At 37.0% G+C, this 15,190-nt stretch overlaps 1 protein-coding gene across 1 annotated transcript; it reads right to left on the minus strand.

The window, feature by feature from the left end:
* Nucleotides 1–2,251: 2,251 nt before the first annotated feature.
* On the minus strand, nt 2,252–12,244 carry LOC139730949 (solute carrier family 35 member B1-like). The gene is made up of 7 exons (XM_071641831.1): nt 11,898–12,244; nt 10,581–10,678; nt 9,463–9,621; nt 8,468–8,625; nt 6,813–6,939; nt 6,393–6,499; nt 2,252–4,850 (listed from the first exon to the last, which is right to left on the minus strand). The coding sequence occupies exons 1-7, from the start codon at nt 12,140–12,142 to the stop codon at nt 4,644–4,646; spliced, it is 1,101 nt and encodes a 366-aa protein (XP_071497932.1). The 5' UTR covers nt 12,143–12,244; the 3' UTR covers nt 2,252–4,643.
* Nucleotides 12,245–15,190: the final 2,946 nt, after the last annotated feature.

Raw genomic sequence — 15,190 nt, forward strand, 5'->3', positions numbered from 1 at the left:
AACATGACTCATTGTGCTGCTACACTATCTTTCTTTCTTTCTTTCTTTCTTTTTGTTCAAATATTAGTTTGTTAGTCTAGTTGAGGGTAAACGAATCATGTTCTTGGATAGGTCCAGAAGTTGTATAAACTGCGCAACCTATCATTTAGTTGAGATGGGGGTTCAGGACGAGGTTTCCAACTTTTTTGTCGAAAATGAGAAATCTCTTATGAAATAGGAAAGAGCATACAACTTTAAAGGGGATGGCTAGTAACTGATTAGTGGTAATAAGTGGGAATGCTGGGGGATGATTGTTCCAATCCTTGTGGGATTCATTTAAGAGTACATTATGTATCTATTGCTGTGTGAAAATTATTCGCTTCAGAATGGTCTCATATTCAAGTAGTGTGCAGTTTAATGTTTCCGGGTTAGCATGCCTGTACAGTGACGGGGCAATTAAATGGAGGCGTGCGAATCGACAAAAAGGGAGCTTTTGCATTTTTAGAATTGAAATTCAACGAACTGGCGCACGCTTTAAGCTTTTGCTGGAATATCCGGAAATTTGTATATCACAGGCCCTACTATAGTGAAAAGACGTATCAGTGAATTCCAAAAGATGACAGATGCCGCGATTTAGCCGTTATTACACGATCGAGAGGTGGCAGTTTTATTGTTCCACTCACATTGTCTCTTAATAGAAATTTTCTAACTTTTGACCCGAAAACATTTGTAAACATTTCCATCAAAGTGTGCACCTGATCGTTCAATTTCAATTCTAAACTTGCGAAGCTCCCACATGTGGAAGGGGGACACCCCTAGCCTTCCCACATCCTCCCCTTTTGTTCCACCTCCATAAACTTCACTGCACAATGAGAGACACACACGCAGGTCAAAGAGCGACAGACAAAACGATTTCACATCACTTGAATATTCGTTTTTTCATCCTTTTTGATGGTGGGGTGAAAATTTTGTAACTAATATGGTATGCCATCAAACGTGGGGGTTACAATCCCCCCCCCCCCAAAAAAAAAAAAATGTGCCACAGTAATCAAAGGTCCATTTTCTTCACCCATTATACGCATTCACCGCCCCAACCCCTTGAAAATCCTAGCTAAGGGCCTCATTGAAGTATGTATATTTTGTTGGTAATTACAATATTGGCGGTGAAGCTACAAGCCCAGTTAGACTGTCACAAATAAATCTAGATCACAGATGTTTCTTTTCTTTCTTTCTTTCTTTCTTGTGCTTGCTAAATCTGAGGTATTGCACAGGTGGGCGGTTTATAAGGGCGCAAGGGGGGGGGGAGGCACGTTTGTGCAGAATATACTTATAAAATGTACCGTCTTTACTTTTTGCCCCCTCCCTACTTCTTTGTAGAAAAATGCAGGGTCTGACATTTTGAGGTGTTTTTTATTTTGTTTTGTTTGTTTTTGTTTTTCGCTTGTCACCCGATGTTGGTAGAGAAGCAGCACCTAAAACTGTGAGGGCCTCTTCTTCTTCTTCTTCTTCTTCTTCCTATTCTTCTTTCTTTCTTGATTGCTTGTCAAGCGATTTTGGAAGGCAAGTAGGTTTTGTTTACTTGACAGGCGACTTTGGGACGGAATTGGCAGCAAGAAAGGAAAAAGAAACAAATCATGTTTCAGTATATATATATATATATATATATATATAATCAGTATATATATATATATATATATATATATATATATATATATACTGTATATATACTGTATATATGTATATATATACAAGATACATATGTGTGTGTGTGTGTGTGTGTGTGTGTGTGTGTGTGTGTGTGTGTGTGTGTGTGTGTGTGTGTGTGTGTCTTCAATGCAACTCTTGGTAGAGTAGTTCAGGTCAGAAAACCTGCATGTCCTTCTGTAGGGCTTACATCTACAGGGAGCAACATCATTTGAATTGCACTTGTAGTTTGTTTATACATGTACTACACTGTATTTTAGTTCCAGTTCCTTCACTGTCGGGGACCACTAAGTTTTGAGTAATGCATTTACATACACAATGTATTGAGTTATTGAAATCATCTTTTAAAAAATGATTATTTGCGGTTCTGTAAATTCGATGATGCATTTGGGGTTGTGTAATTGTAACATGCCAGTCATATAAATCATTTTGTGCGTTTTGATTTAATGAACAGCAGAAGATGAATGTTTTAAGTCATCTTCATTTTCATATCAGTTACTTGCAGTAAATGTCCTTCAAACTCCACAAAACAGAGCAATGAGCAGACACGGACCCTGAAGGTAATAAAGCTTTATTTAATTCTGTTCAGCATAACTGAGGTGTAAAGAGTTGTTCTTTGTGTGATCATCATTTCTGCAATTCAATGGTTAGACGTAGCACTTGGGTATCTGTAAATAAATACATTGTTTACATCTCGTATTAAGCAAATTGAAGCTACATACACTAGATATTTTATCTCTAAGCAACTGAAAAATGGCAAACAATTTTGACAGAGAGAAAAAAATCGAAATCAAGAACTAGGTATGATTGATATCTTCCCATTCATGTTACTGGCTATTCTTGCTGTCTAACTATTAAAGCAGTCATCTTTTAAAAACAAAGAAAAAATGATAATGTACCATACAGTATAATGCTGGATTAAGTATTCAGTAATTTTGTCTACACTACCAGGAAATCAATTGCACTTATCTCCTGCTTGCATCCATCACATTGTTCAAATTTGTGGATACACTTAATTCATGTGGAGGGTTGTCAACCAACTTCATGCATTTAATTAAGGCGCATTTTACTCATAGACTTGCCAAATGATTTGACTTGTGATCAGCATACATATAGATATTTTGAGGTAATACTTCCTGACAAAGTAAGCACAACTAAGCAATGCCCCCTACTCAACCAGCAAAACAAAGTCTTCTCTCTTATTTTCTTTGAGAAATCAAAACTGTGCAGCCCACCACAAGCACATAGATTACCGATACTGAGAGTCCTAAAAAAAAGGAAGAAAGCTTGATGATATAGAGGGTACAATATCATATACTCTGTGTTACAAATACAGTCAGCACATTTGCATACATGTACTTGACACATCATCTAAATCGGGCTGTATAGTTCTTCTTGAAAGACATACCTAGAACATTCACACTCCAAAAAGAAGACTGAGGTTGTGCAACTAGAGACCGAGTTGCTGAAGAGAAACCTTTCTCCCTCTTGGTTTAGTAAGGTTCCCCAAAAAAATATGCATTCACCCACATTGGGACTGCTACTTGTGCACTTGCTCAATGCAACATATCTTATCTCTGGGTTGCAACTACATTAATTCAATGTACAGTATTCATACCAGCATTTTCAAACCCTGATATACATGTAATTCTTTTCTTTTTTTACAAAGAATGGCAAGGAAAATATTGTAAAACTTTGCCTTTATTCCTAATCAGACAGACATCATGATTATTCATACAAGAAGGGCTCTGACAAGAATATTGCTTTAAAGATCCATTCCATATAAAATTTTGCTTTGAACACTGAAAAAGACAGATAACAACAGGGGAAAAAAAGGGAATCACAACAAAAAGAAGCACATGTCTGTGAAGACCTTGGTAAATTAATGATCATTTCATTCTTGTGGGAACACCAGAATGATTGCCTGCACACATAACTGACTGTGATACCTCACACACAGTATTCTTCACTTGATTCATACACAGACAGACAAAATGGCTGAACACTCTTTTGGCTTTGTACGAAGGATGTTCCTTTCTCCCTCTGATCTCAAAATGCCTTACAGGAACTGAATGCCTTTGCCAGAAGTAGATCTAAAATATGAAGCCAATGTGTTTCAAGAGTAATGATCTCTTCAGAACATACAAGCTGGCCTTTGCTGGCAACATCACAGCCATTAAGACAAAAATTTCTATGACTCTGTGATACTGATATGAGCATGACTTTCTCAAATGATTGCATTAAACTATTCAACTCTTTGCTGATGTTTCTGTTTCTTTTCAACTCACAGCCGACAAAACTTTACAAACATAGATTTCTTAGTGTATCGGAATCCGATACATTGTACAGGTTGGATGAGCTAGACATACCAGTCAGTGAATGAGACCAGATAGATGCACAAGTGCAAATTTGTAGCAAATATTTCAAATGTAGGCCTGTTCCTCTGTACAATCTTTTTGTCTGTCAAAGACACCCAGTGGTGGAACAAAAGATCACACACTCGCTCTCACACCGCCGTAGGGCATTACATAAAATCTTTCTCCCACTTGCCCCAATGGTCACTTGGGCAAGGACCCCTTACAATACTCCAAACAGGCACGTGTCCATTCATTTCTCCACACTTGCCTAACCGTGAGTATTATTTGCCCTTGTCAAGAGGGCATGTAGCATTGCTGCACCCTGACTTGTGGCCAAGAAATTGTGAACAGCGGACATCTACCTGATAGACCAAATTTTGTGCATTGACACCTAATACCTTCACACAACCATACCAATACAGACCCATTTCACATGCAATCTGGTGTGATCCTTGTCCTGCAGAGCCAATTCAGCCCCTTGAGGAGATCTTTAGTTAGGACTTATCAGATATTAGCAAGTCTGCATTCCTGAAATGGAGTATAGTCTGGTGTATAAATATAAAAAAACAAAACAAAAACATGCAGAAACATTTGCACTGGTTTCTAGCTCTTTGGCTTTGGCTTGCTCTTCCCAAAGACACTGTCCAACCCAAGACCAGTGAAGACGAGCACCACCCCTATCCACTGCCGCGATGACATCGGGTTGGCAAAAATGATGACGGAGCCGAGGATGGTAAAGAATTTCCGCGTCGTCGTGATGATGGAACAGGTGAGAGGACCAAAGGTGGACACAGTCTCAAAGATAAAATGCTGCAGGAGGGGGGGGGGGGGTGCAAAAAAAAAATACAAGAACTTTATGTTCAGCTACATGGAGCATTGGCTGTACATTTCATCCAAATACTACATAGCTATGATGACATGATTTCATGTCATACCCACAGCCACCACATACCAGCTCCTTTAGATCTCCTTTATTCACATTCTTTGTGACAAAGACTGCATTTTTTATCATTTGATTTACTTGTGTGAACAGACCCCTTTGTTTGCATGCACTAATAACTTGTGGTTATGCTGCATTCCTAAATATTTAACTATCAATTTTGCCTTGGGAAATCATTTCAATCATTTCAACATTGGTGAAAAAAACATAATTGCAAGATATGAAAGCCACACCTAATCAAAAGAGATATACATGTATAAGCAAGTTATCACAGTCTGTTGTTACATTCTGGTTTCATTTCCTTTTTCTTTCAAGTGTGCTTCATGTCACTTAATGATAACGTTAAGATATAAGTTTATAATCAGGATATTAATTTTGCACAGAGTGAACTCCATTAAACATTATAGTTCACTTGCATGGATTGGAGAAAAAACAAACAAACACAATGAAAGTTTGTTAAAATGGGGGGGGGGGGGATTAATGCTAACTAAATTTGAAGCTACACATGCCTGCAAGCAACAGTAGCACTGGTTGCAATTGCATATTATGTAAATTTATTTATTTATTTATTTATTTGTTTTGTTTCAGTAGGGTAGCTCTGTCAGTGGCTAAACACTGTTATTCTCAGAGGCCCTACACATATAATAACGTACATCACGAAATACATTGTAGACACATTTACCAAGAAAAATAACATAATGTACAATTACGGTACACTTACAACATGGCCAAATAATTGAGCATTGCGGAGGATGGTAGAAAAAAAATAAATAACATCATTTTTATCATTACAGTTCACTGGAAAGTGATATGCCAAGACATATCTAAGAAAAATCAAAATGTCTAGGTTACAGCACATGTATATATTGCATAATCCATAAATTCTTCATATCACTTCAGATTACATAGGCCTAATTGTAATCTTTTTCAGAAACAATGAACACACAAATTCATTCATTTTTATTATTATATGATAACAGGGCCTTTAAAAACAGGCTAGCTAAATAAACAGATGAGGCAATCTCATCACCACAAAACTCACCAACTGATCTGATTGGTTGATACAAAAAAAGACAACACAATTGGTCCTTTGCTTCACATCTTTAAATGATTATATTTATCATTTTCTGTAGGAAGTTTAGAAGCTGGTGATTATACCCCTGCCCTAAACAAAATGGCTATCATATCATTTTTGTAATTGATCTAGTACAAGAATATGTGTGGCACATGACATCAGCACCTCATCTAATATCACCACTTCACAATATCATGTGAACACTATAAAGTCCACTAAATCAATTATTTTCAGTCAAATTGTAGTCGTTTTTCTGTTTCAATTAACTGCAATTAAAGTCAGTTTGAATTTGAACATGGAATAGAATTTCCAGGTAAAGTCTCTTTGTCAAACTCACCTGTCCAATCGCACTTGTCAATCCAAAGAAAACTATGTCAAGAAGCACTGATGGATGGCGGAAAAGGAAAGGAATAAATTCAAAGACTTCTCCAGTAACCACTATAGCTGTAAAAGAGACAAGAAAAAGAGAGCAGAAAACACAAACAAAACTGGTTTAAATAATTCATGTTTACTGCATTTAAAAAATCAATCATTCTGAGCAAGTTTTACGATAACATTGATATTCCACCTATCATGCTTTACTGGGTACAAACACTTTCAGCATTGTATTGTGGTATACACTGAACACATGTATGTGATACACATGTACTTCAATGACAATATTCACTGAGGTCAGAACACTCAACGTTAAACGATGATGTTGTACAGGCATCTATATTGATGGCACTACTTGCTAAGCAACTAATCATTTGCTCACCAACTCCCAAGTAGAGTATAGACCACATGTTCATGTTGAACATCATTGGGTGAGGCCTGGTCTGGAAACGTCCCCTCATTTTCTCCTGAATGGCACCCGTCAATCCATCACAGGTCAAGGAAATAATCTGGGTATGAAATGCAAACGTGGCAGAGTTTAATAACAACAATAATTAAGGGGAACCCAAACCCGAAAAGCAATGTGAATTGAGTGAAAGCAGCAACATTAGTAGAACACATCAGTAAAAGTTTGAGGAAAATCGGACAATCGATGCAAAAGTTATGAATTTTCAAAGTTTTAGTGTTGGAACCGCTGGATGAGGAGACTACTAGAGGTTATGACGTATAAGCGGACCACAATATAAGGAGAATATAAAGAAAATTTTCTAAAAAAATTATTTTTCATGAAAATCACAAATTCTGTCAACTTGATACTGACATATATTATGGGTAGCAATTATTCCCCCTGCTTTCTGAAAGCGGCCAGTCAAGTGCTCTTTCATAATGCTAGAAAAGTGAATTTTTGTGGCATTTTCTGTATATTTATATTGTTGTCTACTCATACGTCATAACCTCTAGTAGTCTCGTCATCCCGCTGTTCCAACAACAGAACTTTAAAAGTTCATAACTTTTGCATCGATTGTCCGATTTTCCTCAAACTTTCACTGATGTGTTCTACTAATGTTGCTGCTTCCACTCAATCCACATTGCTCTTTGGGTTTGGGTTTCCTTTAAACACAGCAGGAAGAGTGAGAACACAGCCACATAGTGAGCAGAAGTGGTACATGACAAAGTATTATTAGAAGTCTTCGTTGCAGTAGTGGAAGAAGTGGCAAGAAGTGGAAGGAGTGATTTTTAAACAGCAGAAGTAGAAGTAAAAGAGGTATTAGAAGAAACAGTGATGATTACAGAGGTAATCTTGACATTATAAGTAGGTAGTACAGTGTAGAAATAATGGTGAATATAGAAGTAGCGGCTGTGAGAGAGGAGATATAATTATGTAGAATAGTTTGCAACACCAATAATAATGAATGTAGTACAATGCAGTACAGAGCACTCTCATTTGAACGAACACTGTAACATTACAAGGAAGTTGAAATTTAGGTCCCAAAATTATCACCTACATATCTTCAATATAACGAAAGAAAACCGTCTATCCCACGGACTTCATTGTAGTGGGAGAGCAGGGTAGCAGTAGTAGTAGTAGTTGTTGTAGTTGTAGTTGTAGTTGTAATTGTAGTTGTAGTGGGGGAGCAGGGTAGCAGTAGTAATAGTAGTTGTTGTAGTTGTAGTTGTAGTTGTAGTTGTAGTTGTAGTTGTAGTTGTAGTTGTAGTTGTAGTTGTAGTTGTAGTTGTAGTTGTAGTTGTAGTTGTAGTTGTAGTTGTAGTTGTAGTTGTAGTTGTAGTTGTAGTTGTAGTTGTACTTATAGTTGTAGTAGTAGTAGCTTTTATAGTACTAATAGTTTATAAAAGTGGAGTATACAACTTCAGATGAAATGGATTTAAGAATTCAAGGTGACCATCAATCTGGATATATCCGCAACATACACTTGTACTGCTTGAAGGCTGGGTTTCAATCAGAGATGTATTTCTTTTTGCGAGTCCAGGGAAATTTGTCAGCTTGTGAAATCATCAGCAAATCTCATCAGCACTTACCACTAATATTTCGCCAATTCCCAGAAGGTGGTCATCGTTCTTCTTTCCTCCTTTGTCCTTGTAGACAAATGTCGCTACCCCGCACACAATCAGCAAGACACACAGATACTTCATGAGAGGGTAAGACTTTCTGGCAAGAAGTACACCTAGGATCATAACTGCATCATGGAGGAAGAGAAATGGCAAGGCATAATCCAATGCATAAAATCGTTCCAATTAGGGCTTCATCTTTGGGTATGATGGTCATTCCATGATGATGAAACCACTTTAAACCCAATAGATCAGTTTATTTGGGGTTTTTTTCAATGATGAAAAATAAGTGTTCAAAAGTGTATGCTTTATGGTTCCATATCATGAGTTACATTGATAACAAACTATGACAGTAAATACATTATCTCGCATGATAAATGCAGAAAGTAAACCATACTGTATTCATGTACCCATAAGAAGTCAAGGGACTTGCAAATAATTTACAAAGAAAGTCAGGAAATTCAGGCAAAGCCACCCCCCCCCCCCAACAGACACACACTCACATGATAGGATACTTGTAGATCATCATTTCAGAAACAGATAAAAAGTCAAGAGTTAATGAAAGGATTCATACTACCACTTGTTTCAGCATACTGTGAAGACATTCAGGAAAGCTGAAGGTGCTATTGCTCTCTGTTATTTGTATGAAAAATATGACCTACAGTGATCGTTGCTACGTACAGTAAATGTTTCAGTTTTCTAACCCTAGGTTAACCCAAGATTAATAGGGACTACCTATAACTGGCACTGTGTGTGTGGGGTGGAGGTGTATGGAAGTGTAAATGTGTCTTTACCTTTATCACACTTGTAACAATCTTCTCTGCACTTTAATCTCTATCAGAATATAGTAAATCTATCTAAACCTAGGCATTAGACTAACTGTTCCCTAAATAAGGTGGACATTGCAAGGTGCTTAGAGGGGATAAAGGGTTCACAGCCACATCTAGAACTCGTGAAGTACTCACCAGGAATGGGTTTGCAAGACTTCCCCAGGACCTGAAAGGGATAGCTGACATAGCGGAGAGCCATATTACTGGCCACCATGGCTCCCAGGTAGGTCATTGAGCTGGCTGCATAGAGACTGGGGGACGTGAGATCCGCTTCTTGCTTCGTCAAATGTATAACTGGAGGTGTGGACGGATATGAGGGGGGAGGGGGGTGCGGAGTTCAAGAAAGAGGAGATGAAGGAGAAAAGTTATGATGGCTGGTCCTTGAATAAGAATTGCAGCTCCCTGATGAGGAAGCTGTAATTATGCACTGGTATGACACAACACGGAAATATACATGAATGATTTGTCAAGATGCCACACTAAAGAATAGACTGCATAAGAATGAGACAACTCATGGTATTCATCATCTAATTCCTAATTCTTTTACTGTGATAAAGTATTTTTTTTTTTACTTTAACTGTTTTATCGTGCGTAAAACATGTCAGACAAAACAAAAACAAACAAAGGTATTCAGAGCATAAATTTCAGCCATGGCCATAGGAATACTCATACCACATAACTGTGCATACATTCTTCAAAATAACACCACAGCCAGATCATAATGCAAATCCCAGATCATAATGCAAATCAACACCAAAAAACTGATCATTTTTTTTCCTTTCAACACCACAGACTTATCCTGATGATTTTATCAAAATTTGTTTTATATAACTTTTTGAGTGATAAGTACTGTTGAAAGACAAACAGACAAAACTACAACACCACTGCCCTGACAAAGATAATAATAACCACTATACATCAAGTACAGTGCAGCATACAGCAGCTATGAATATCATCGCCTTACTATTAAAACTAAATGAATATACATGTATCTGCATTGGAAATTAGTATATATATATATTACATGTATTTGATTTGTGCAATCAGCAGCAGCTTTGGGAGACATTTGCAAACCAATTGTTGCACAGGTTTCCCAGGGTGCACATGCACTTATTTTCTTGCAAGAATGAAATTAACTGTACACAACCCTGTCTCTGTGCACAAGTGTCACTTCACACAGCATCTGGTCTGGCTGGAATTAAATATGATACAGTACAAGTACAAATGTACACCTATAGGCCTATTTGACTCACCTGCTTTGGAAAAGATGGCATTAAACACACATGGTAGAAACAACAGGCATAGGTAATATTCAAATTTTTCCTCGTCGGGTCCATAGGAACTCTTAGTGCTATTAAACAAGATGAAAATAAAAAGAAAAGAAGAGATCAAATTGAAGTTAATTCCATCATTGTTTAAGACAAGAGTATCACAATACATTTTTTGAACATTCCGTATCATATACCTGCATGATTGGATCACACAAGACAATAAACTTGTGCATTTTACATGTTCTTGTAGGACCTAGAATCAGCCCTTTTACTTGAACGAAAGATCGGTCTGCATATTGTCGTCGGGGATATGTTCTGTGGAGACTGCATCTGGCTTCATAGAATCCCCTACCGAGGAGAGTCATAAAAGTAAAAAACTCCTCTGGCCAGACGAATTTTTCTGTCTAACCTTTTACTAACCCTACGGCATTGTGATACGAACGTGTTAGGGTCACCGGTGTGATGCTATAAATGCAGGAGAATATCCAAAAGGAGAATATCCATTGATCGAAAAGTAGGAGTACATTGTATGAATAACAATACACAGCCCTGTCACTGTACACAATCCATGGCATCGGGTCGGGCTAATGTATAAATTAATTTAAAGAAAAAAGTTTTAAAATATCAAAAAATCAATTCTATGATATGTTTATTGCACATTGTATACTTCTTGCAAATTGAGTCTAAATGCAGTAGCTACCATGCAGCAGTACCACAGCCTATGCTCACGCTTTTCAAAACACCTTGGGATTTAAATCTAAACTTAGTCCACCAACTCATCACATTCAACTGAATTCAGTACGGTATATATAGTGCTGAGTGATACTCTATCCAGAGTTTTTCAGCGTATTCATCCAGATCCAGATCCAGATATATGGCAATTGTGCACTTTACTATACAGTAGATACACTGTTTGAAAACATATAAATCAATAATCACTGCACCAATAATTTCCACGATAGGTAGTACAATGTATTACTATTAATACTAATAGTATAGAAAGATCCCTGCAAACCCAAAGACAAAGATCAATCTTGAGTCTTGAGACTGAAAGGCAGAAAATGTAACGTAGAATAGAACCACTACTGGACTTGATGTGATGATTTAATACAACTACTTGTACCTACATAGACCATAGACACATGCCCTTAAAAAAAGGAATGAGTAATTATTCTAAGCGCTATTTTAGTATTAAGATAATTTTCTTTCTCTCTTTTCTTTTTTATCTCCAGCGAAATGCCAGGGAATTATCATCGGCTTGGATGTACAGAAGGCATGAAGATAAACTGGTATACTTACATCCTTTCTTGAAGGATCCCAAAACAAAAGTAGCAGACAAATACACCTGTAAAGCACAGAAGTAGCTTGCTTGTCGACCCCTGCGCTAACTGCATGGCGGCCCTGTCTTTCGGGTTGTTCTGCGCTGGAAAGCTCCGCTCAATCTGTCGGCTGCTCAGAGGTCGCACGATTTTCTGATCCAACGTCGATTGTTCTAGCTCACTGTTTGACAGATCGATGGCATATGTCTCGCCCTGAGAAGTCATAAAGATATCAGCCGGCCAACTAAGGCCTTCCAATGGAGTGATTGGTTAAATTATCATAATATCAACTCTCTCAAAATATCCCAACAGCCAATTGTCGGCGGACACGGCTTTCTTCGCTGTGATGTACATACAGTATGAGTACAAGGCAGTGGTTCCCCAAGCAAGCTGTGATGTGAAATGCTTCTGTGTATTATTCATCGTAAGTACACGTGTAGATTCAGAAATACTCAGGATAGACTCTAGTCAGCTGTTTTAGCAGATATTTTTAGATCCAGTCGTCGTGCTGTACGATAGGTTCGCGTAATGTAAAAATATTAAACGCCTAGAAATAAGTCTAGGCAAGTTTATGCTGGCGGAAGTAGAAATTCCCCGAAGTGGACACCAAAGATCAAGAGTATGGAAGCAAAGCGCACTGACACTGAGGAACCGGTAACGAGTGTTAGAGTACATTTATTTTCAGAGTCAGTCCATCTATTTTTTTCTAATTTAGATATGTTTAATTCTATGTATATGCTTGCTGTTACCTTAGAAAGTTCACTTGCAAGACAATATAAACATTTCATTGATATCTACACTTTCCAATGTCACATTGTTACATGTGATGCTGATATTACAATTTCTTGTTTTTCTGATAGAGCCAAATATCATAACCTTCGATTTATCAGCATTTATGTACATTTAACTTCTTTATAGCATTTATTGTTATAACAAACAAAGATTGTAATATGATCTGTAATTCTTCCTTGGTTTTTGTCTTACAATTATGTATACCTATATATTGTCGATGACATTGTTATGACAAAATATCATGTGCTAAAAAAATAATGAATATAATAAAATAAATGGCCCACATGTGAGTCACTCAACTTACCTTCAACTAAAATTACACATTTAGTTCTGCCTGTAATAAAGGATTGGAACCATTTATACTCTGTACCTTTATACCACATGATTACATTTTCGTCAATTTATCATGAGATATTACGACAAAAGCTTTCCGAAAATCTAAAAATACACCACCTGTTCTACCATCTTTAGAGTTCATGTTTAGAAGATGTTCAGGATCAAGGATGCAATAATTTGTAGAACGGAAGGGTCGAAAACCAGATTAATTATCTTCTGGGTGTACAGGTAATGAATGTTCATTTAGATGTTCATACTGTTTCGGATTCCTTTTTCTAAAATGTAATTTATCATGGACAAAATAGATATGGCTCTATTTGTTTTATCATCATACACTTTTCTGCATTGGAATTAGTTTGGCAGATTTGAAATCTTTTTGTATAGGCCTACTACAAAGGAAAAGTGTTGCATTGATCTTTTACAATACTTCACGCTATACCATATACACAAAAAAAGTATTTTGTAACTTGGGTGCACTCCAGCAAGACTCGATGTATATTTTACATGCATCAACATTCTTCAATTCTTTTATTACACATTCTTCAGTGCATGATATCAGTACGGGATGAAGTCCTGCTATTTTCGTATACAGTTGACTAAAATTCAGCTGTTTACAATTATTTCACAAAGATGAACACGGGTGATGTTCGTTATTCCGAAAGTTTGTTAATCCGAAAATCACATTATAAGCTACGTTATTCCAAAGGTTTGCTATTGAAAAGCAAACACATTCCATAATCTACATACAATGCATGTTTGTTAATCAGAAAGAGAGAAAGGGTGCGTCAATTCGAACATTTCTTGGGTCATTCCGAAGGTTCGTAAATTCGAAGTTTCGCAATTTCGAAAATGAAATAAGGTTCGTTATTCTAAGATCTCCATAATCTGAAAATAAGATAAAGATTCGTACAATCCTACAATGAAATAAGGCGCATATTGCATATTCATCAGAAAATGAGACGAAGAGAATAAGGAACATACTTTGTTTCCGAATTCACGGACCTTCGGAATAACGAAGTAAATAAAAACAGTTACCTAACTGTTTTTTCTGCCTTCATATATAAAAGGATAATAGCGGCAAGTTCTTTCCTCTGTTGAATTGCAAAAATATTGTCGAGCTTCAGGGGCTCATTTGCCTTGTGTTGAGCTTACGGACCGTATTTGTGTATTAAGTGTCTATTCCATGGGCCTATTTTAGACGGTGCCTAGGAATGGGCCTGCTTTATTGAGTGCATACTTCGTGGGCTCTGTGACTCATGAGCTGTACGACTCGTAGGAGTGTGACTCCTTATAAATGGGGCTTTTTTTTTAAAACAATGTCTAGCTTCATTATCCCTATATTATTATGAACAATGATTAATCGTGAGTGTCGAGCTTGTGATGAGATGACTTCGGGGCAAGTGCTTAATATCAGAAATCACATGGGGGGCATTTCATGAAAGTTTCAGTCGCGACAAGCTGTCAGTCTCTGATAATTACCATGTAACTTGCAGTGACAAGGGCCCTGTCTTATGAAACTTGCGACAGAAATCAATCAATCACAAATCTCTAGAAAGCTGCAATCAATCGCAACCTGCTGTGATTGACTGATTGCAGTTCTCCGTCTTAAATTCAATCATAACTTTTTTTACAAGATGGATTTGCATTCAATTATTGTAAAGTTGTGATTGATTTGAATCAATCACAAGTCTTTATAAGACAAGGCCCAGAGCTTCTCAGCCAATCAAAACCATAATTTTACTGAAAATGTCAGAGACTGATGACAGCTTTCATGAAACTTGGCCATGTAAGTAGTTCGTCATTGGACACTCTTACCGTTCTTTGCGCTGGAGTATATGCCATTTGTATAATAGATGTGTATAATATTGCTAACGAGACATTTTTGTTTCTTTTTATCTATTTTTTAATCAAAAAAATGACCTTATTCTCATCTGCGTTTGTAGAGGAGGGTCCTGTTTTCACCATAATAACTGCTTGAGAGATGTTATCTTAGAATTACACTTTTAGAGTCGAACCAAAAAAAAAAAAAAAGATGTTCTTCACACCCCTTGTTTCACTTAAAACGATAGATTCTGAGATCTTTGCCACGTGATAATGGGAATCAGCGGAGATTGCCTAACTTTAAAGACAGTATATTGGTCCTAA

This window comes from Diadema antillarum, unplaced genomic scaffold (genome assembly GCF_040938485.1).
Source record: "Diadema antillarum isolate AM-2024a unplaced genomic scaffold, OU_Dant_1.0 seq00000345_RagTag, whole genome shotgun sequence".
Lineage (NCBI taxonomy): Eukaryota > Metazoa > Echinodermata > Echinoidea > Diadematoida > Diadematidae > Diadema > Diadema antillarum.